Here is a 25,071-nt window from a genome sequence, read left to right on the forward strand (position 1 = left end):
TGTGTGTGTGTGTGTGTGTGTGTGTGTGTGTGTGTGTGTGTGTGTGTTTGGGCGCTGTGAATGCGACAACGTTTTGAATAAGCGCCATAAAACTACTCGTCTAAGAGGAAACGCTAAACGGAAAATTATGTAGATGTTACAAATTTTCACATCGTCCCTTTTTCGTCGCTTTCCTCTCACAGTTCCGTTACCATCCGTTCGGAGTATACGTTTTTTTTATTCGTTTGCTTTTTCGCTTTCTCGCTCCGTTCCCCGTTCCCCGTTTCGGTTCTTTTCTTCACACTTGACATTGTTCTTATGTTCCCCACTTTGGTTTATGTGCACATTGTATGCATCTTCGTGGCGTTGAAATTATATGCAGAGGTATTAGTTTTTCTTTCACATTTTTTCCCACTTTCTTGACTGAAGATATTAGACTTCTTTCATTCCACTTTCATCTCCTTCTTCACTCGGTCTCCCTCTTCCATTTTCGCACACTCTTGTTAAACTACTCTGGTTTCATTCACAATTTATTTATATGTGTATAATTTACTTTTCATCCTCTGCTCGCGCTCTGTTCTTCTTTTTTTCGTATGGTTTCGCTGCGTTTTCTTTTCGTTTTTCTTTTTCAATTTCAAAGCTTTATCCAGGGCCAGTGTATGCATGACTCTCAACACACTGTTAATATTCTGTGAGAGTTTAACAGTTTTACGAAGTGAATGTCGAAGCCGGTGTCAGGCGAGAGCAACGAGTGCTTGTAATTGCCGTATTTTCTTCATCTTATATTATTTATGGCGCACACACACTTCTTTCTTTTCTCTATCTGCCTCTTTCTCCCTCTCCATCCATACAGTTGGTTCACTTTTTGTAAATATTTCAAAAACCTATTCCTATGCATTTGCTTATTTACTGCCTTTCGTCTGCACTTAACTTTTAGCTTCGTTCTGTAGCTATGCGTCCCTCGATGATATTGAATTGAAGCAATCGCTTTTTTTTCTTCTCCTTCATCGCTCACTACATACATATATGCGTGAATGTTACGAGGTGTACTTGATAAGCTCCCATCATTACAATTATTCCTCTTATTACATGTTGATTGCACCCTTTATTTTCTCTAATTTTGATTAATTTTTGTCGGATACTATAAAAATTCGTTTTTTTTTTTTACTTTTTTTCTTACAAACAAACTAAATGGCGAAGATCAATTTTTGTCTTCTTCCAAAAGCCTTCCTCAGGAGAAACAACAAGATTTCCTAAATGTTAGCCGTGTTGCCATATCTTATCGCAAGTCTTATACCTTGATTATCGTCAATGATTAATTTATCAAACGACCCGCGTTTTGTCGTTCACATTATACTTTTTTTTCTTCATTCGTTCGTTCGTTTTACATTCTTTGCCAGACTTCGTCGTCGTTATAATGTCATTCAAAAGTAAATTCTGCACACATCTCGTGCTAAACGCTACATAGTGTAATTAAAATGAATTTCTTATGTCACATAATATGACGTAAATCCAAGTCATCAATCACGTGGAAATTTTGCCAAAATATGCGTTAACGTGATTACGAGCAAAAGAGAGCGAGAGTGAAACGAAAGAGAGTCTGTAAATTGCTGCGTGTGGTTCGTGCTACGGCTGTCGCCGACAACGACGACTAAAAGACGAATGTTGCCGGTGGATATAAAGAATAAATGGCAGTAAATTCGCGCGCATGTTTCGCAAAATGAGTGCGAGAAAAATTATCGTTAAAGCTGAGAAAAAGAAAAATGCCAACACCGATAACCAAATGTCCTGAGAGAATATTTAGTGTTGTTGAAGGTTTTCGTTCGTGTGTATGTGTTGTGTTGCTGAGGTACGGTCTTAATGGTATTTCCATGCGTTTTGAATACAACGCATTATTTCATTTATTATGATGTAGTAGGCGCTTTTAAATGTATTGCGTTTGCGAATTCACTTCGGCTAAATGTAGAATTTTGCACCGTTTTTCTGCTGATGGTGAATAATATATAATGGACGAACAATGCCGTGTGGCTAACAGATCACAAAATGTTGCTCTTGCTTGGTAAATTGGCCGAACCGGAGAGATGGGAGAAGAAGAGTAAAAAAAAAAGAATTGGCACACTTTTTGTGCTGTCCTTTGAGGAATGGTATTGTAGAAAAATCACCTGCAGCTCAAGGCTGTGTTTGCACGTTGCTTCTAAGCACACAGAAAATGTGGTGACGATAGACAAAAATAAATCAGTTACATAATACCCAACATTATCTTCCGTAAATGCCGACAAGCAGTCGAGAGAGAAAATATCCATGCGATTACATCGTTTTGGATATACCCATTCGATATGGAGATAGTGCCGAGCAATGTGATTTTGCTTTTCGGATGACTGGATTAAAAGCGAACCAAAGTGTTTTTTCCTCTTTCTTTCTTCTTCTTCTCGTTTGCTAGAGAAAACTTTGCAGATTATCTGGATAGTTGGTGTTGCTTCCAATTTAGTTGTGTTCAAATGATTTAAATCATTTAAAATGAACAAGAAAATCGTGTTGGTGTTTCTCGTTTCGAACAAACAAAGAAGATTTTCATTGATACTCTCGTACGCCTGGCGAACATTGAAATCTAATCAAGCTCAAACGTCGTATTACTTTTCCCTTTGTTTGTCGACAGAAATAATGCATTTTCACATACATATACCTATGTATGCATATATAAAGCACACACACTCGTTCGAACATTGAATGAATGAGTATGAGCTCGTGCTCACGTGCATCCTCGATATTTCTCTTTTCAATTTCAGGTTTTGGATTCGGTTTCGTATTCGATTTGAATAGCATGCCATAATAATAATACTAATAAAAGAAGGAAATATCTATTTATCTGATGTACAAACGTGCCATGCTCAATGTATACGGGGCCAAACATTTATTGGTATGATCCCATTTCCTTGAATTTGTATCGCTCTTCCATTTTATTTCTATTCCACTCTCTTTCCATGCAACGCACACTAGCCACACATGGTCTCCTTTTTTTTTACCATGGCACTTATGCGTGTGTGTGTTTTTATTTTTACGAAATGTCTTAATAAGATGATTGAATTCTCTTACCCGGTCCATAAAACGAATTCCACATTATCTCCTTGCCTCGATTTCATCGCTTGCGTTGCTGATTCGAGTAAAGACCACGGGCTGTCGCACATATAGTCACCGAATCGACCAGGCGGTGGATGTCCAGAATTTGTTTGATGATGTTCAATATGCCAACAACCTGGATTTATAAAAACAACCATTCAATGAACGTACACATAAACATAAACATATTTTTTATTGCATTTCAATCACGTAACAAACGTTATGCGAACGAGACAGCAAAAAAAAAGTAACACAAAATGTATATGGGCGAAAAGCTTACAGCTTACTAAATATTGGCCAAAACGATTGAAATGAATGAAACGAATAAATATGAAAATGAACGGTGGAACGAAAAAAAAAAAATGGAATTGCATGAAATAACATTACAAACGAAACACAAACTGGGATTTCAAAATGGCATTTTTACGCCAGATTTGGCTGCAAATCGTCAATCGATTTTTGCATACGAAAAGTGAAAAAAAAAAATAAGTGAACAAATGGATAAAAACTTACTTTTTGCAACATCGCCTTTGGTCGAATACGATGTGTCCAGATGGAGGTCGGTTATATGCCAGAAGTAGCCTGCAAAGCAACCAGCCACAGAGAATGAGGCAAGAGAGGGAGAAAGAAAAAGAAAACATAACAAATTTTATATGATTGCATTGATTGAATATGTGTTTGTGTATTTTGTGAATGTGCTCAAGTGACGTGCGTAACTGATGGCTGCACGAAATACGATAAGCTGCAATCAAATATGGTATAATTAACATTTCTTTGAATAACTAATTCCAACGGTAATCATTGTTCAGTACGATGTGGCCAATGCCTCGAATTTAATTGAATAATGGCACATCGATCAAACTGTCAATATTCGCCACCGCTATCACTATCACGGTTTGGTTTACATGCTTTGGCGAACCGTAAATCGCCTTGAAAGCCATTCAAGCAAAAAAAAAAAAAAAAACGGAAGACTACGGCGGAGATTTGGGCTCTTCCTTTTGCTATTGCTGCTTCTAATTAGCCGATTACCCTTTAAAAGTGTGTCTTAAGCATTTAATCACAATTCATAGCTCTGTTTGTCGCTCAAAATCGGATGTGTTTCAGCAAGCGTGTATGACAAAGACAGCGGGATCGCATTATGGGTTTTATCTCATGGAAACGTTTTCGCAATGCCGGGCCAATATGCGAAACACGTGTACGTTTGCTAGTCAATTGTTTAAATACCATAAAAATAAGTACAGAGTAACACAAACACTCTATTTGCCATCGATACTTCGCTGCTATTCGTTTCATAAGTTCAAATGACTTGTGCATGTATGCACTCAACCGATAAGAGTAAGTGTTAGACATTGTGTGTGCTAATGTATTCAGGAGCGTTGTCAATATGTCGAGCCAACCAAATTCAATGAAAATATTATTCCAAATGGTGTATTTTACATTTATTGGATTGCAATTGTATCATCATTGTTGCTTTTCCATTACACCTTTTGCCGGTGCCAATCGTTTTGGAGATTCCTTTGCTCGTTCTTGGATCGCTTTTTGTACTGGAACCAACAATACTGAGGCATAAGCAACGATAATAAAAATGTAAACTCTGCGATTTATTTGCATGTAATAGTTGAAAAACACACGGAACCAGTGAAGAGTATTCAGAAGCAGGGGATAAAAATAAAGGAGAACAGAGAATGAAGCAGAAACGGATGAGCGAAAACGGTTAACGATGGAAACACTCTTGCTGTTGCTGTAAGGAAATGTACTACTTATAGAATACAATACTTTATAGCGCGGCCAATGCTAGCGGGCATGCATGCACGTATGTCTATCCGACGGATGGATCACTTTTCGTGCATTGAAGATTGGTAAGACTTTACTCGTAGCAGCAGCAGCAGCCTCATGAAATTTACCGACAAGTAAATATATGTGTAATGCCATTATTACATTGCAAACCGATAAATGCAAATGCTACTGAAAAATTTTACGGCTGCTTTACAGGCATTCGACTTATGTAGTCGGTGCTATTGCTGCTGCTCATGTTGTTGTTTTTGATGTTATTTGTGTTCGCCACTTAGACATAATATTTTTTAGGCTGCTCGGAATACGATGCGATAGAAATGTATATTTGGTTTTTGAATGGTCGACATGCGTGGTGGTTGAGGTGGAGAGCAGTGACGGGTGTCTGTTGGGGTGCTACATGAAAATGTTTTGTCTGTGCATATCATCACATGAAAAGTGTTGTGGTTGAACAGCAACAGCAACAAAATAAAAATTATTCCATTTTCCACCCATCTGTCTCTCACATAAGATACATGTTATGCGGTCGAGTTATCTTCGTTTGCTACAATTTTTGCTATGACTTGACAGTTGAATCTCGCCCCATGCATAGGTAAACACAATTGTTAACCTCTGCATACACACTTATGCTTCAATAGAAATGACTCAACTTTTTGGACATGCCCTCGAAATATACGCTTGCTTATTAAACATTAGTTTCCAAATGGTGTATACTCGTTTCAAAACCCATTTTGATAAAATACAAAATATTCCAACCGAGAGCTTATATACACGACGAATTAACTTTTTGGCACTAAACGACTAAAATTGTATCATTAGCCGGGCAATTTGGAGGAATCGTTTCCATTTCGGTACAATGCAGCACACTTGCATATCGCATTATTGACCGCATTCATCTCTTATGATGAGTTTCAACTACAATTTGTACGTTGGAATGCTCTCCCTCAAACATCATCGACAACAAACACTAAACCAACAAAAAAAAAGCAACCACCGAACGAAACCAAGCTGAGCAGCAATGAAATATATGCAAACGAAATGTTGAAATTGAATTCGCAGAAGGAAAAGTCAAATTGGAAATTGTTTTTTTTTGTAACGAATTCATCGTTGCCAAGAACTAGCACACGAAGTGTGTATGTGTGTGTGTGTGTGTGGGAGAGAGAGAGAAATTAAAGAGATTATTGAATTTTGAGATTCTTTCTGCCTCACAAATCACTAATGCATTTTCGTCGACTTCCTACTGAATATGCATCAGTGTTTTTGAAGGTATGCAGCATGCATTGAAATTGGTATGCAATCAAAGTTAAAAATATTTTATCCTCAGCAACAATGTACACGATTAAAAGGATTGCATGTGATTTTGTCTGATTTTGTCACTCTCACATTGCACCATTTTTTCTCGCCCACCCCTTCAGCTTCAGCCCGTGGCCACAATGATCATGTGGAGCGTGTGTGTGTGTGTGTGTGTGTGTATGCATGTGTTCAAAGTTGGCATTGTTCATTGCTGGCATTTTGTGTGCGCAGCGAGTGAAACTAAGCATGGCAAATGCATCAGTTGCACTTGTCTCGTTTAAGTTAGAATATTCACGTCGATGTAAAATCATACAATAATGAAAAAGCCAACATGAAAACAACCCCAACAAAACGAACGGGGTTAAAAATGTCGGAAGCAAAGTTGAAACCGAGAAACCAACTATAGGCCATAGGATGCAAGAGCGTTGCTTCCGATTCTCTTTCACACCCTTTCTCCCGTTCTCTCCATTTATATATACTGCCAAAGCAATAATACATGCACACCATTTGTGATACAGTGGAACCTCGGAAATTAGAAGGTTTTTGTACTTCGGGTACTTCTAATTTCTGAATTCTTCTAATTTCGGAGGCAATTTTTTTTGCATTAATTTTGCAGTTAAATGAACGAAATGACACTACAGTAACACCAGAACGAAATTCCCAAATAAAAATATATAGCTTTGAAACATACTTTTAACAAGATTCCAATATTTTTGATACTCTGCCTTAATAATTCTTTTCAATAATATTCCAATTAAATTAGAAGAATTATCAGACAAAACAATTCATTTATTTCGAGATGAAAGATTATAAAAACTATGGAGATTTATTTTTTTCCATAAAAAAACGAATGTAAAGTAAATTTGGAGCAATCCAAATCCAAAAATACAAAATTTGTTCATTTTCGGACGAAAATCGAACATATTTCCAGAAGATTTTGAGTTCAATTTGCTTCAAATCAGCCATGATTGTATATTTTAACGATGAAATGTTCCTAAAAATTTTCACTTTTAAATAGAATTCACATTAATATGTTTTGTTTCGAGATTTTGAAGCTGAGGCCCATAATTTTCGGAAAAAACCACAAATAGTGATTCAATTCCTTTGTTTCGTCAAGCAATTCCAATCGATACTTTGTTATATTTAAAATATTTTTCGTTCGATACAATAGCTGCATTGCATTAAATAGGCATTTAAAAAAGTACCTCTGAAATTAGAAGACAATCTTCTAATTTCAGAAGCAGCAATGGAGCGGAGAATTCTCTTCTAATTTCGGAGGAATTCGAATTTCTGGATCTTCTAATTTCTGAGGTTCCACTGTATGTCGATTGGGAGCGAGACAAAAAAAAATTGCATTCAACAATAAAGGAATATTAACAATGAAGAATGTAAATGCATAGATTGTATTATTGTATATAAAATGTACCGGGTGTCCCAGATGAGACGGTAAGTATTAAAAGTGAGATAGACAATTTCGAAAGATTTTACTCAGAATTAAGGATCAAATTCATACTACAGATATAATTCATATGCAAATTTAAAGTCTTGTGTTTTCCATAACAACATGTAACTTTCATCGAAGCATTTAATCTTATAGGCGCTTAGGCTGAAGGTTTGGACTGATTTTTACCGGAGAAAAGAAATGTTTCTAATACGTGTTCTTTCTTAACGGAACACTTTGTATCGAATATTTAAATGTGAAAATAGAGAAATAGCTGTGGTAAAAGCATAAACATTGTTGTCTACTGTTGCATATATCGAAAAATGTTTCTTTTACACCCGGCAGCCTCAATATTCGACGGGAATCCAAACAAACGATAGTACACTCATTCGCCCGCTTTGACTCTCTCTCTCTCTCTCTCTCTCTCTCTCTCCCATTTTCGTCCACCCTCTCTTTGCGTACGCATGTGTGCAATTTTAAAAACGTATTGTGCATATAATAATAATCCATGGTTGGATCTTTACTCGGATGAATAAATTTGAAAAGTTTTTCAATTTATGTACACGTCATGATTATTTGAAACGAACCCAACACCATTACCACCGCTCTCACATACACACAGACCGTAGCCAAAAGATGAAATTGAAACAACAGTGGTTGAAACAGAAAAAAAAAGAATATTGGAGAAACAATGCTTCATTCGCAACATAAGCCATTACAGTTTGCACATAATGTCTCGAATATGTGATGCAGTTCAATCGCTTTTTTGCTGCTGCATTTGGCCCCTTTTTTCATTTTCCATCAATGGCAGTTTCATTTTCATATTCGCTTAAAAGTTCGCTCCCTCTCTCCCTTACTCACTCATACATATATACGTGTTCTCTCATGGGCTCTTTGGCATAAAAGAAGAAAAACAGCTTGATGAATATTGATGAAGAGCTTTTTTTAGCCGCATGGATGCGTTCATTTCTGATTGAATGGGTTAAAAACAAGTTCATACCAAACAAATCTAAACATTTTCGAACAAACAATCTATCGTTCGCTTTACTTTCCAAGCATTAGTGAATCAATGCAAGTGAAGAAAAATTGTGCTACACCACTTTATACACTATGTTCAAAGTAATTGGTTCGTTGTGAAAAAGAGATTGAACGAGAGAGAGAAAGAGAAAGAGAAAGAGAGAGAGAGAGGGACAGAGTGAGGGAGCAAGCATTAGCAGCGGAAGAGAGCGTAAAAGTGAATGAGTGAATATTGAAGAAAAATAAGATCAAATAAATGGATTTGTTGTTATTTTGCAGAATCTAAACTCGACAATTTCCATCGATTCTATACTTTCGATATTATTTCACAGAATCTTCAAAATGGGAGCACAAAACAAGCATTTTGGATACAGGGCATTCGCAATACTGATCGCATCAACATGAAATAGAAAAATGGTGTGCGAGTAACAACAGCATAAAATGAAAAAGAAGAAGAAGAAGTAGAAGCAGCATGAGCAGAAAAAAAGTGAACTAAATAGCAGCAGCATGAACAACAAGGATGAATTGGGTATGGAAAGAATGAAGCTAGTGGAATAACAATGGGAAAAATTCAAATGAGAACTGAAAAGTTTTTTAGTTGGTTGAAGAGAGAGAGAGAGAGAGAGATAGATAGAGCACTCTGTGCATGGTCGATGGCTGAGTGTAAGCGTAAAAGAGTTGTGTTTGATGAATGAACCGGAAATAGGAATAAGCTATCACGCGCTACCACCGATTACTCGAAATGAATGTGGATGATATTGCACATTACTTTGATGGTGCACACCATGCTCTGCTGGCACGGTTTCGTTTTCTGTGCTGTTCTGTGTGCCTTTTTTTCGGTGCTCACAGAGAGAATGAACGAGATATCGAAAAGAGAATTGCGAACACATTATTTTTTTTCTGCCCCATTCATTATATTTTATCAAGCTTATCTGTTTTGAAACATCTCTGTTCGATTCTGCAATATTTATGCTATATATTTTTTGTTCATTCTATTGAATCGAATGAAAAAAAAATGAATGCAACAACAATAGTTACAACAAAGTGGTCGGTTTTTTCCAAGCTGCTGTTATTGTGTGTATTCATTTCAAATTGATACCGAAGTTTTGCATGTGGATAAATGAGAAAAGTTCAAAGTACAAACTTAAACAGAGCGCAAAGTATACAAAATGGGGGGGGAGAAGAAAAAAAATAGCGACAAAGTACCCAAAATATGTAGGGGAAGGTGACGAAATTCGGAACACCACCAAATTTCGCCGCAAATGAATAGTTTGAGAAATGCGAACAACTGTCATCGTTTTCTCTAAACAAAACCTCATATTTCCATTAGCAGCCGATGCGTGTGCACGTACTGATAGCTCTGTATGACATCAATATGAAATCGAGTTGTGAAAATTTAATATTGAGAATGCCTGTCTGCATTGATTTCACAACATTTTTCCAAGAATCAACTCAGATGAATATGTTCATAATTATCGTACACCATTAATATTTCGACTCACAAAAGGAATTTTGCATGAAAATTCATTGAGTGACCAAAACACGATTATGTGGTAAACCTTAGTGCGTGGAGAATTGCGGAACACCCTATATACGAAAATTTGATCAAGTGATTTTTATTTATTTTCAAGTTGATATCGCATTTTTTATGCAAATTTATTATATTTCATGCAAAATTTCGACAAATTATTCATTGCAATTCATGCGATCGGACTGTTCACTTGAAATACACCAAAATGATTAACAGCTATTTCACAAGCAAGAATTACAAATCCGACTAAAAACAATCGCTATTTTTGAACTTTTCCCTATTAAAATAAATCCTTCTGTCATTTTTTAGCTCTCCATCAACGTTTTGCATCAAAATTGTATCTATCCATTTATAAAGTGTTCCGAATTTCCCCACCATTTTTGAAAATCGAAAAATCAAGGGTTTTTCGCCAACAGGTGAAAACTTTTCAGCCGATTGGAATTTTATCAAGCGACAACTCCCAAAAGTTAGGTTTTTACACGTACTATATCGTACAACTTTAGAATTTGGAAAAATATTAATTTTTTAGCATGCTATTAAATTATTTCGATGTGTGTTCCGAATTTCCCTACCCTCCCCTACACATTTCAAAAACTAGAAAAAACCATATCGAACCAAAATGAACACGAACTATGTTTGAAAAACTCATTCCGAACACAAATCTATAATGATTAAATATTTCAATTGATTCCGTTATTGAAGTGCACAAAGTGAATGAACTCGTAATTGAGATACACGCTTTGATTGTTAATGATAATTTTTTAAGGGTAACCGAAAAGGTTGCATAACTGCCTTTTTTTCATTGCAAATTTATCGTTTGTGGCCTGACATTTGAATGATGGAAAAAATGTTGCGGTTTGGTAACCACACGCAATCGAGCAATAATCTTTGATCAATCTTTACTCGTATGTTTGTGGTAAAATTATATAAGAATGTTGAAAATTTTAAAATAGACCGCTACTACATAAATGTGGAACTAATGGATTGTATTGTATTGTTAATTTTTTCTTTTATTTTTCTTATCTTGCCAATGAATCAAATGTTGATTCTTTTTTTCTATAGAATTTTGAATCGCCCATAAGTCTGATTGCGAATAAATTTTCATTTTCACTTTTTTTCCCCAAAATTTCTGGTATTTTTAGCCAAATCCACCATCATATTTGTTCGAATGTCTATATTTCAAAGTTATTTCTACTTTCATTATTTGGAATTCTATGAACTCTCTATGTATTCGCATTAATGTCGAGTACTAGTATATATTGCGCGCGATTTATTTTCACTGAAATGCATTTGTTGAAGCAGAAATCGAAACAGAGAAAGATAGATTGTGTATATGTGTGTGTATGTGTGAAAAGAGAAAGAGAGAAAAAGAATACTTAAACTGCAATTCAAGCTAAAGAATCATTTAATTTTGGCATTTGTACGTGCAACAGTGTATTTCGTACACAAAGAATGCAATTCACTGTGCAATGCAGCACACAGCACGTTGCTGCAATTTCAAGTACTTTGAAATGGAATGGCCTGGGCCAAGTAGCAAGCCAACGAATGAATTGAACAAAGTTCGGGCGAATAAATAACAACCGCATGCAATGCTTTAAATGTTGAACAAACAAATTTTCGAAACGAATTCCTCAGAAATGGTGTTTTGCTGGTTGGGTCGATTGGCTGATTTGTTAGAAAGAGAGACAGAGATAGAGAGAGAGAGAGAGAGAGAGAGAGAGAGAGAGAGAGAGAGAGAGAGAGCAATAGCTTGTGTGGCGCATATGCGGTTGCATACACTTTCATTGTATTTATGCAAGTGGATGGATGGATGAAGTGCAGTTTAGATTAATATTTTACCACAAAATTTATGGCGGTGATCAATAACACGAAACATAATTCACACATTTTTTTTGTTTTGTTTTCGTCGTCATCGTCGTTGTTCTCTCGACCAAAAAGTTGTTGGACGTCATCGTTGTTGCTTCTTTGCCGACCAAAACAACAAAGCTGTTTACATACATATGTTTAAAATTGCGCATTTCGTACATCGTCAAGCGAAATAAGTTCATTTGATGGATAAAACGATTCGATCGAAAAGCTTCCCTCAGTTGATATGGTCGATAGCATACTACATCTCAAACGATTCAAAATATGCAAATGTTATGCACCAACGAAAGACGAATTTGCTTCTGAATATACACGTATATCTATATACTTGAGTACAATGTTGCCACATGATGCAGCTAATTTGATTCTTGATTTAGAGGATGGGAAATTTTCAGAATACGATCTCAATAATTACACATTCCATCAACAATCAGAATTCATTCTGAATGCGTTTTTGCATGATTTACGATCATTTCCATTTAAAAGTTACGATTCGTTTTAACTCTTTTTCATAGACGACAAAGAGTGTTGAAACGTGTTGAAAATATACCCACATATTCCACATTTCAAATCGACATCGAATGAGCATGGGCCCTCTCTCTTCCACGCACTGTTTTTTAAATTCAACCATTTTTATGTTTTGATGCGTTTTTTTTTCTTTCTGACATTTGATATTATCAATGTCCAATTGTTTGGTATTAAGTTAACGTCAAACCTCAACAAATAAATTCGAAATGATTCCAGCCGAATGCAGATAATAATTCACAAATATTTGTATGCATTTTTTTTTACTGGAAAAACTCGATAATTGTTATTGCTTTTTAAAAGCTCTTCTCCGAACGGGAAAAAGAGAGGCAAAAAGGCAAAAATTGCGCGTATTCAATTTATTCGCGCTCTCGCAACATTCGTACATCAATTTATATTTAATTTCAATGAAAACTCGCTTTCGATTTCATTGTTTACATTATTACTTATGGAACATTTCCGAATAACATCGATACGTATATATTTTCAATCGATATTTATTGATATTCTATAAATATTGGGCTATACATATGTATGCTGGAGAGAAAATCATACAAATAATAATAATAATAATTGGTGTGTCTGCTTCGAGTATATAATTACGGTGTTGACAGAGTTTGGAGCCATTGATACAACACAAAAATGTGCCATTGCCGCCGCTGGAAATCCCCCAAATTTATAAAATACCGTAGCCATAACAAATTTGGATATCTCTAAATACATACGTCAAGTATCGAAAATTGTTGTTTCTCTGTTTTTTTTTTTGGCTTTTGTGTGTAGCAAAACGATATTTTCCACATACATAAGTGCGTACAGGTACACAAGGGCGCATTAAGCTAATTTGATATTTGGAAAACGTATCAAATTTCGCTTTGAATCCATCATACACATTTGCCTTAATGAACTGAGGGACGGTGGACAAAGTTGTACGTGTTATCTGTTCGTAACGGCATATAAACCATATTTGATGGCATACGAGAGGAAGAAAGAGAGAGAGAGTTTAATGGGCTGATGAGGAGTCAGCCTCATTTGACCTGTCAAATTAACGATCGTTGTTACGTAATTTGAATATGAATGCAAAAACTGGCCGGAAAAATGTTGAGAAATGAACGGGCAAACGATGCAAAGAGATAGACAGACTGAGATAGAGATGGAGAGGAGAATATGAGAAGAGCTCAGTTATGCAATTACAAAGTACATACTATGGCATTTAGTTTTAGTCGTAATTTTTTGCGATAATGGTTATCGTTGCTGGAAACTTTTGCAGTTTCAAAATATTCTCACGCATCAGATTTGGTTTCTAGGCCTTCTTTAGCTTCATCTCGTAAGTAACAAATTTAATTAAGCGAAATAAACGCAAACTTTTCTAAATATATGTGGTACATATGCTGCTTCTCATTAGGAGCATCATCGAGTCACTGCTTTAAATAAATTTTTGACCCGAACCTAACACACACACACACACTTCAGCTATTTTTACTCAGTTTTCAAACAACGCACATACACTTACATATCTCTCGCTTTTCTCGTTGAGAGTGTGAGCAAGAGATTGGCATGGCGTTGTGAACGTGGAAAAATGCCTCAGCTATCATCATCAAAATTTTATTATGTTGGATGTGTATAGACTTATGTGGTACATGCAAAACGGAAATTCGCGTACGCAAAACTGAAGACAGCCAATAGAACGGGAGCCGTATAAAATAATCAAGTAAATGAAGTTTGACCGTAATACGAGCAGGAAATGGGTTTTATTAGTTCGACAACAAATTTATTCAATTTGATGCAAACTATACACACACATATATTATATACTCCGACTCCGCATGATTCGATGAAAATACCATAGGTAAACACAATTTGCCTAGGCATAATCAGTATCTTCATATACACACACATTCAATCCGACCGGATTCGAAGAGAATCTCGGGTGGTATGAGGTTGATAGGTAGTGTGGCTGAAATTTTGCATGCAAATTCAAAAACTTGTATATTAAAAAAAAAAAAAAAAAAAAAAACTATTAATTGTGCAGACACCTCAAGCGATGATAACAATTTGCTTGATCGCATGTTCGATATTAGTTGGTGGAACAACAACATAAAACACATTCGATGAAGGTTCTGTCGATTGAAATAATCTCTGTTGATGATGGAGCCGTGTAGCGTCGTTCACAATTTAGCCCGAAGTCGTTTTTTCTTCTTCAAAAGAATGCAAATCCATTTATTCCGCAATACGAACTCATTGAATCAATTGAAAACACCATAAATTCGTATGCATAGTTGAATAGAAAAAAATTTGGAAATGAAAAGAAAAGAAAATAGAAAGAGAAAAAAATGGCAATGTGCTCATCTGATTACGCAAAAGGGTAATGCCACCTTTTTTGTTGGTTACTACAGTTGAGCAGTTTGCAAAAGATTCGTGCAAATGGGTATAAATATTTGGAATGATATGCAAAGTGGATAGTCGTCGGGAATTTCACATTTTCGCCGTGATATCATGATGACGATGATGGTAATGCTGATGGTGTGTGCGATGAGGCTGGTGTTCAGAAGGAAAAAAAAAAGAATCATGTAAATGAGAATGAAACCGAAACCGTTTCACAATCATTGCATTTGCACATCGCAACCGAAATAGTGGTGCCGCTGTGATTGGAGAAAGCAAATATTCTTTTGGGTCCAATTGCATGTTTGCCAACCATTTTTGATATGTTTCAGTTTCAGAGGCACTTCGATGATGGCATGTATCGTGTACATACGTTCATTTTATGTGCATATTCGGGTGCTGCCTTATATGAAGAAAAAAAAAAATGTTTCACATTGGCCAAAAGCATTTTTGTTAAGCGAAAGAAAAAAAATCCTCCCATCACTTCATATTCATACTTTTAATCAAGGTGCACATAACGAAAAACTACTTTCCCAATGTACGATCTATGTTTACAACGGTACAATGTGATAAATAGAAAGAAATCAAATCAGTGGCATTTTTTTAAAAAAGAGAAATGCAAAGCTAAGAATCACATCATTCAGACATTTACAATGCAATTTCGGAATGATTCAACCGAGAGAAAAATTCCACTTTTCAAATTGTTTGCGAAAATGGAAGGAAGAAAAAAATAAAACATAGTTGAAAAGAGGAAGAGGGAAAAAGAGTGAAAGAATTTAATCTGATTATGTTCAACGCACAATCATCTCTCCGGTGAAGATTGTAATGGGTAGAATGTTATGTGAAAAAGTCATTGCCATTTTTTTTTTTGTCTATCCAAGAGATGATGGACAAACGTCCATAAAATCATGAGATCGGATGCAAAAATGCGCTTTCATTCATGGATATAACCTTTTTTCGGGGCCTGATGGTGGTATGAATGTATGGCAGATGATACGTGCGTATGTGTACATTTGTCGCTCAACCCATCGACCGATAACATTGTATATTTAAAATTTGCGCTTCGGATGAATATCTCGCGGAATATTTTGTGCGAAAAATTACTCCGTTTACATGCATAATGTGATTATTTAAATGACAGATTCGGTGCGTGTTATTTTTTTTTTTTGTTCATATTCTCTTTGCGCTGCATATATTTATGCAAACAAAACCAAAATGCACGAGAGAATCGGCAAAAATGGGGACACACAAGCAATAACCCCCAAAAAAAAAAGAAATCGTACGTTCATGGGAATGTGTGAGTGTGAGAGCAGATTTTTGCTATCTGTTACTATGATTATATGCGCTTGTCGAGGGGTATCCTCATTATTATCAGCAGCACCGAATTATTATTCATTAATTATTTTCATATTTTGCATTGTAGGCATTTGTCTGATGGACGAATAAAATAAATAAGTTTTCATTTTAATGTAAAATAGTTAGGGTTTGTGGGTGAGCGAGTGTGTTGCTACCCATTCGTCTCCGGTTTCTGCCCAATTTTTGGCCACAATTCTCATGCGGTCTGTTTGACTATGCGCTCAAATGCTATTACATTATGTTTTCATGTTGAAATGTAAAGCTGATTAAATGTGAAAAATAAAGTATACACATGCACATTGTCATCATTTAACTTTTAACATTCTGGTTGTAATGGAGGGGGCGGATAATTTTTTTTCCATATAATAGAGACAATGGCGCTATTTTTTTTTTTCGCCTATCGCTTCCGAACAACAGCAACAACAACCTGCAGCAATGGCAGGAAAAAAAAAGGAACCAGAATATACTTTATCAACTGAATAAAATGAAATAAAATTAAGTGAAATGAAAATTCGCTCAACTGAACTGGTAGTTTTTGGATTAAATTACAAGCGCTTAATGATTAAACTGCACAACAAATGCGATTGATGTGTCGACGCAAAGGCGAATGAGTATTGTCGTCGTCATAGTCGTTGAGCATGGTGTGAGCAAACGAAAAATGGAAAAGGAAACCATATTGAATATCATGTAATTTTCGAGAGGCAACTCATTAACGGCAAAATAAGTATATTTTGAAAATTGTCTTTCGGCGAGTGAAGCTTGTGTTATATGTCTGAACACTTTTCATTGTGAGCTTCATTTAATGCGATAAATATGTCAACGAAAAAAAAAAGAGAGAAAGAAAGGAAGTGGAAATGAAATGAGTGAAAGAGAATGAGAATGGGAATGAGATGGGCTAGATATACACCAAGACGGTTGGGTTGACACATGGATTTCGAATGGCTTATGCGAGAAAATGCAAAATGCTAAGCAAAATATCTCATTAAGTGTTGATACACGCTGTATGCAATGTGCGTAATCTATTGTTGTTTCAGAGACGCTCTTTCGTTTGTTCTCCCTCTTTCCATTCCCATTATTTTGCCACAATCGCCTATTTCATGTTCAGCCATTAGGCTCACTTCAATTCCCGATGCCACTCAAATTGACGCTCTCGATTCGGGAGAGCTAGAGTCTACTTCTAGTTTTGTAATTTGGTTCTAGATTCTTTGGTGCTTTTTTGCTGTCGTTTTTGGTTGCGATTTGCTGTCTCTTTTGGGAGTGCTTTTACTTAATTTTATCGGTCCTGTTGTGCAAGTTTTTTTTCAACTGACAATCTCCTTCTCCCAACAAATATGCAATGTACACCATTGCGAAAAACAACATGCCCGATGCCTGTATCGAGTTTTGTAGCGCTTCAACATCGAATGAAGTCACAATTCATGGAGAAATGGAAGAGAGAGAGAGAGAGAGAGAGAGAGAGAGAAAGAGAGAGAAAATAAGGGATAGAAACATTTTCGATGATTATGCACTACTAATTCTTCATTAATCAATGGTAACGCTAACGAGAAAGTCATTCGTAATGCTATTATAATTATCAAACGCTTCTTTATATTCCATAGCATTTCTATCGTGTGACTTATCATAGTAATTATGTATATGTGTGTGTGTGTGTGATCTAGAGATGGAGAGCGCTTCCTCTTGTTTGTGTATGAGTTTTGATGTAATTTTCTCTACATTGCGTTGTTGCGCTCTGAGCATTCAATAAAATTTATTCGGTGAATCCGTCAATGCACACAATCATTATAATACGCACTGGGTGAAGTGAATAAAATGCAGAAAGAAAAAATTGTTGAATACGCATTTAAACACGCAAAACAGTAAATAAAGCGTGTGTATATACAATACGAAGCAAAACGCCAGCATATTCGCTCTGCTGGTGCTTAGAACGAGGGAAAATTGAGACGTTAGCAGAAAAGTTGAACGCATTTCTAATCTGATACATGTTTGTATGTATCCGAAGGCTCCGTTTGCACCATTCTAAAGCGTATATGATTATGGTTTGGTGTGATTTTGTCAGTTCAACGTAAGGCAATGTGAAGCAATGTCCATTAGATGGTAGAGTACGTTGTATGCGTAACTTGAACGGATGTTAACCATATCAGAGTCAGCTACTTATATTTATCTCAGTGCACTAATTATGTTTATGTTTGGATACCATGGTTGCTGTTGCTAGCCAAATCAGCTGGGCGCACACACAACTATGCTATGTATCTCTATATATGTGTATACACACATTTTGGGTTAATGGGAGAGGAAAATGTGAATGAGAATGTGAGCACATTGACATTAATATTTTTCATATGGAATTGGCCGCTTACCTATTTTGGCATCAACATATTCGAGTCGAATTAAAATGGCAAATAAGTAAATCCATGTAATCCAGGCACCATTGACGAAGACCTTCAATGTACCGTTGAAGCTCATTGTACGAGATTTGGAATGTTGCTGCTGCTGTCGCTGTATTTGTTGATGATGATGATGATGATAATGATGATGTGGCAATGAAAACAACGGTGGGCACTGCAATCGTTGATATCTCAGATTATGGTGGCTAATTTTCGATGCACAAGTCTTCATTTGAAACACAATCCAAATTGTTTGCCGTATTATTAACTTTATTCTACTTTATTCTAATTAAATAAAAATCGGGTTTTTGCGTGTGCTTTTATTTTAACACATATATAAACATATATAACACACACTATATAACACTCTCCTTTTCTGAACGCTCCAGTGTTGTACGTTAATTTTCTTTCACTTTTCTTGTTTCTAATTCGGACTCTTTGTCTATTTACTCACTCATATTATTATCAACATTTTATCATTATTGTTGTTATTTAATACTATTCTTGGCTTAATATGCGGCCCTTTGTTGCTGCTATTATAATTTTTTTTAGGTGGTATTGTTGCCTTTTTTTCCGTTGCTTTTCGTATTTCGCACACATGGATTATCTACGGAATCAGGTTTAACTGAATTAGTCCTATATTCAACGTTGAGATTACCGTATCCGCAAATAAAACGCTCGCGCGCACAAACACACAAAGTGTCATAAAATTTCAAATGATAAAAAATTACCATAACAAAGAAAAATGCGCTTTTAATAAGCAATTTGCTCGAAACGCAACATTTTCCAAGAGACAAAAAAAAAACCCAAAGATTCACATCAAATCTTATACGTTGCGATTAATTTGCATGTTGTGTATGCTGATTCGCCCATTTAAACTCTATACTGTAAATTATCATTTTCCTTCTACACTGTTTTGTTTACTTTTTCTCCGCTTTTTGCTTCCAATGCTCGTAGTAATATTCTTTTGAAATGAATCTGTGTTTCTTTCGAGATAAGTTGAGCTCAGTGCTTTTGGAACTTCTTACACGATTTTGTCTTTTTTATGCTGCATTTCATGCAAAACTTAAAAATGTTTACATGCACGATACATGTTAGTAAGCTGGATATTGTTTGCTACCGCTTGGTTTTGACTTTTTATCCTTGTCCCATGTTCAACATAACGTACGCAATGATTTCGTTTACTGTTGCTGTACGACCAAGCTAACATTCGCACCACACATAGTCAGTTTTGTTTGGGGCGCATCACTCACAAACACATACAATCTCTCTCACACACTCACACTCTCACAACTGGCAACACACACATAGCCACACATACGCAAAAGATGATGCTTCAGTTTTGAATTATAATTTTCTCTTATTATTTTTTTTGCTACTTTAATATAGTATTATTGCTGGATGTGGCTGGGCGTAATGTGTTGCTACTGTGGATATATTCCGCGGCTTCTTGTTATACGTTTTGCTCGACGAGAAGAGATTCAAAGATTCCGTTGATTCAGGATTCAAGATTCGTATCTCTGTTGAACGCGCGCTCGGCGTCTACATTTCGATTTTTATTTCATATTTTTTTTTTTTTTTTGTGTAGCTTATTTTATTTCGATGTGTAATAACAACACGTATATGTTTTGGCGCTCGTGCACACGTCTGAAACCTATATGCACTCGGATAACTTTCGCTTGACACTCTCACTTCGGTATCGCGTCGTCGGCAATGTGTACGCGCGTGAATTGTGACACAAATAGAAATATAGATGTATTGTTATTGTTATTATGCTACGTTATAATAGCGCGTTATTGTTATTGTTATTATTAGCTGTTCCACATTGGATACTGGCAATGCGACACTGAGGATACGTAATCATTTACGCACGCGTTCTGTAGCTTTTGCTGCTGAATATGCATTTCAGATTGTATTACATGTTTTCGGATCGTTCGCTCAATGGCAGCTAACGCATACTCATTTTTTCTCTCTCTATTTTTATTCTTGATGCAAAGAGGAGCAATGATTGTTCGGGTTGCCTTTGGCGTCGTGGTCTCTTTTTTTGGCTATGCTTCGTTTTGCTTGACTAAAACGCTCACCTCCTTATTTTCATGCCAAAATGAACTACTTTTAAACATTGACTTTTATTCACATAACCAAGCCCAAATGCATGCAAATACCAACACAACAAGATCGATCTTGTCCTGAGAATAATTTCCGAATGCACGCGAAGCGAGTAAGAATGAGAAAAAATGGTACTGTTGCAAAATTGCAAGTAGCTTATGTTTTGCAATGTTGTTTTTTTTTTTCTTCTCTTCAGTGTAGTATTCCACCTGAGCACATACTTAAGACTCACTTAAAGTACGCTTTTCAGAACCGCTGCCAACACAACTTTTTGACGTTTTCTTTCTGTGTCGCACGTTTTTCCTTCTTTTGCTGCTTTCTTTCGTTTCTTTTCCTTCTTTTGTTTGACCGGAATATCAAACAATTTTCTCCTCGTCTAGAAAACAGCGTTTCCCATAATTTTCATTAAAGTTTTCGGAATCACTTCTGCTTTGTGTCGATATTTCGTACTTTTTCAAGTTTGACGTTCAATGTATGGTTATCTGCGTTGCAAACACTCGAAGTGCTGACATTTTCCTCCTGAAATTGCAATTTCGCCGCTGGTAATCTGAAACGAGGGAGACGAAAAAAAAGGGAAAATGAAATAGAAAATATTGGCATCAGTGGAAAATATATATGTTCAAGTGTTGTTTAATATGTTCTTTGTAATGTGTTGACCTACTTTCACCGAAGAGAATGGATTGCAATCGAAGAGAGAGAGAGAGAGAGCGAACGGCAAAATAGAGAGTCGAAAATGTCGATTTCTATAGCCACTCGAAAAACTATGCACACATTACACATACTCAAGATTCTCCCTCTCACCAACTCTCATCCCATTCCCAATTCAAATCTCGGCCAGATGGTGTTCTGATTGCGATTGAAAATGATTTGATCAATATTCGATACGGTTATCTATTAAAGAGTGGCAAATTTTATTTAACGTAATAATTTTTATAATCGAAAAAGGGCAAAAAGGTTTTTGCCGCTATTTTCAAACATATTCTCGTCGCTGTGTTCGCTCACTCGTTCGCCTTTTCTCATTCGTTACCGTTCGTTCCTTCATTTGCTCTCTGTCTTCCCTTTGCTTCCTTTTTATTCTAGATAAACAACACAGCACTTTAAGAAGTTTCGCTTTCAGTATTCAGTCGCAAACAAAATAAAGTTTTTCAAGTTTTGTTCTTATGCCCCGTCCTTCTTTTTATTTAAGTTCGAAAATGTTTAAGTTTGTGTGCTGTTGCCGCTTTGAACAAACAAAGTCAAAAGTTTTTCGATGATTTTCGATTTTCATGGCGAATAATTTATGAAAAGTTTGTGTTTGTGTGTATATGTTGTTTTTTTTTCATCATCTCTTTTCTCTCGTCTGTAGAAAACATGACATAAAGGCGTGCATTAATTAGCAAACAATATCTAATTTTAATTAAAGTCAACATATTACTTTGATCCATTGAATAATCTGTATGGCGATGATATCAAAGTGTATGCGTTTTTCTTGGTCTGTTATTAATTGAAATACATGTTTTTGTTCGTCACATCCGTACCATTGCCATTGCCATTGCCAATGTCATTGTTTCAATGTTTACAATCGACAAAAGTTTGGCATTGTTGGTTTTCATTTTTATTTATTTTTAAATGCAAAGAATTTTACGATGGAAAGTGAAGAATTGGTCCAAACCAAAATCATCATCATGCAAATCCAATGTTGGCACATTTTCTATTCAAAGATTTTGAAATATGGATCACAATCACAGTGTTGAAAATATTAACAGGAAAAAAATTGTTTACAATGACCTTTTTAAGCTTTTTAAAGAATTTACAGAGGAAAAGAAAACACGCAAACAAACAAAATAAATTTGTGAAGGGAATTCCTGCCTCATACTCTTCAAACAGAATGAAGAGAAAAAAAATCGTACATGATATGCGCGATTCGGTTTGACGTACTTACGCCTATGGCTTGTATTCATCGAAAATTTATCGAAAATAAAAGAAAGGTTTCCATTTTCCCATCATTAATTTTAATCCTTGATAAGGGTTAAATCTTTTAGGTAGCATGACTGAATGTTTGCTTGAGCAAACGAGACAGAGACAGAGACAGGTCAAAGAAAGAGATAAAAAAAGAACAGTTTGTTATCATTGATAGCGGAGTTTGTGTATGTGTGAGTGTTGGTAAGTGAGAGTGTGAGTGTGATTGGGGTGGCACACTGTGATGCTTCATCGGAGTGAAAGAGTTATATTCAACTCTCAATTGGATAAAGATGCAATAGATAAATCAGAAAATCGCTACACATTTTCTGTTTTTACGTTTATCGAGGTTCAGTTGGGTGAGTGTAATGCTAATGCAGTGATTTAAGAGATATGCAGTGTGTTGTTCGATGGGATCGGATTTGGAACGGCACATCGTTAAGTGAGCAAATGAATACAACCCATATTTTGCATACAATTCGCCGTCTCTTCTGTTCCGTTCCGTTCCGTTCCGTTCTGTTCTGTTCTGCTCGCTTTTGCTCTTCTCGGAGTAGAACTTGAGTTCTTTTTCGTTCTCTTTCTCTCTCTCCGTTTCTTCCCCCCCCCCCCCCCCTGTGTCCCCATTCAGCTGATGACACCGACAAGGGAACAGTTTGAATATTTTAGCGGCAAAACATGACATGAAGACTGCGACATACGACAACTTAAAGTTTTATCTTGTTGTTATCCAATTGGAAACAAATTCAATCGCATTTCATGCTGGCTTAACAATCATTTGTTTAACTTTTCAACATTTTCTTTCACTATTTTTATTTTCGTCTCGATACGATCCCAAGTTTGATGAGAGGCAGAGCAAAAGAGAGATGCACGAAAACCATTGAATTTTATTCTAAGATGATGAGACGAGAATATACTACAAGCCATTTTCATTATATGTTCCAATATGCTTCACGTTCTAATCCATCTAATTCAAAATTTAAACAATAATTTACTATTACTTTGATACACATTTCCCGCTGATCCACACTTTCAATGAGTTTTTTTTTCTACAAAATTGGAACATTCAAGCCATAAATGGGAATACGGCTCATAAAACTACAAAAACTAGTAGATTTTGTGCCTTGTTCGAAGTGTTCATTTTATGTTTTCAACAAGCGGGATAAATGTTCATCGGAACCATTAAACTATTGCAACAGTAACAAAATGCCAAACAAAGTTACATTGAATATGATTCGCAATAATGTGCTAAGCGCATTCGATCGAATGTATTTAGCTTAAGAGGCTTTTCACTTGAAACTATGTCGTCCTGTTTTTAATACGATGTTGTCTTGATTTTCTTCTTTTGTTCCCAATTCCGGTTTCTGATCCGGTAATTTTCCGATATCGAGATCTCATCAGTGTAAGTGCCAAACATACCATTCAAGGGAACGAACGGTGAAAAGTTCAAAAAAGTTTTATTAGCTTCATTTTAAAAGCAAGATGATTTCCTTATCTCGAAATATGCATATGTATTCAGCTCTTTTGCTTTTTTCCCTTTCATTCATTCGTTCGTTCTATCTGAGCCATTTTTGAAGCCAGTGCAAAGTTATTTCCACGATTCCAATGAGAAACATAAAAAAGTACAATGTAAGCGTAAGCCCACTTTCGCCGATTTTATCTATTTAGCGTCGAAACTTTTCCAATTTTATGACGAATATCAATATTTTGTTGTAGATATATTTATTATTATTGAACCATAAAATTGAATTCGTTTTGCTCTGAAGCTGCATCTCATTGAATGGGTCGTACAACACGCACGCACACGTACACACGTACACATGTACACCGAGTGAAAATAAAACCAGCAAAATCATGGGTACAGCAGTAATGTCGATGCTTCCGTTCATTTCCCGGAATTAGACATTTACACATGAAAAGCGAAAAAAGAAAATAAAAACGGGAAACAACGTTGTTTGTCGCACTCATGTACGAAATTTTCACGTTTGCGTGCGAATGTGTCGTTGGTTTCAATACTAGAATACTAGATAAGCGATTCAACAACACACACACATATAGGCGCGCATCTCGTGTCTAAAGTTATTTTGAACTGTTTCGTCCATGCGTCTTCGCTTACTGTGCATATGTATTAAAATGTCAAAGTTAGTTAACAACGATATGGTGGCAACCTTGAGAGTGGCAGATAAGTAGTCACGGATTCAGATATATGTATACAGTCAGTCAAAAAAGTATTCGGCCACTTGAATTTTTTTTTTATTTTTGGATTTTTTCGTGTTATAAATGACAAAAACCGAACTATTTTCTATCTATTTGTTAAGTTTATAATCTGTTCTTATAAATTCAGGCCGATT

The 25,071-nt window shown here is 35.9% G+C and overlaps 1 protein-coding gene across 1 annotated transcript in view; it reads right to left on the reverse strand.

Moving 5' to 3' along the window:
* Positions 1–25,071, reverse strand: part of LOC129575620 (acid sphingomyelinase-like phosphodiesterase 3b) — a 91,310-nt gene that overhangs the window by 38,589 nt on the left and 27,650 nt on the right. Inside the window, exons 2-4 of the mRNA XM_055459489.1 lie at positions 18,653–21,332; positions 3,610–3,678; positions 3,073–3,232 (exon numbers count right to left, since the gene is read on the reverse strand). Of these exons, the coding sequence (XP_055315464.1) occupies positions 3,073–3,232; positions 3,610–3,678; positions 18,653–18,911 (488 nt within the window). The 5' untranslated portion in view covers positions 18,912–21,332. The remainder of the gene's footprint in view (positions 1–3,072; positions 3,233–3,609; positions 3,679–18,652; positions 21,333–25,071) is intronic.

The sequence above is a fragment of the Sitodiplosis mosellana genome, unplaced genomic scaffold, assembly GCF_009176505.1.
Source record: "Sitodiplosis mosellana isolate CC-2019 unplaced genomic scaffold, AAFC_SMos_1.0 Smas_scaffold_6167, whole genome shotgun sequence".
Classification (NCBI taxonomy): Eukaryota; Metazoa; Arthropoda; class Insecta; order Diptera; family Cecidomyiidae; genus Sitodiplosis; species Sitodiplosis mosellana.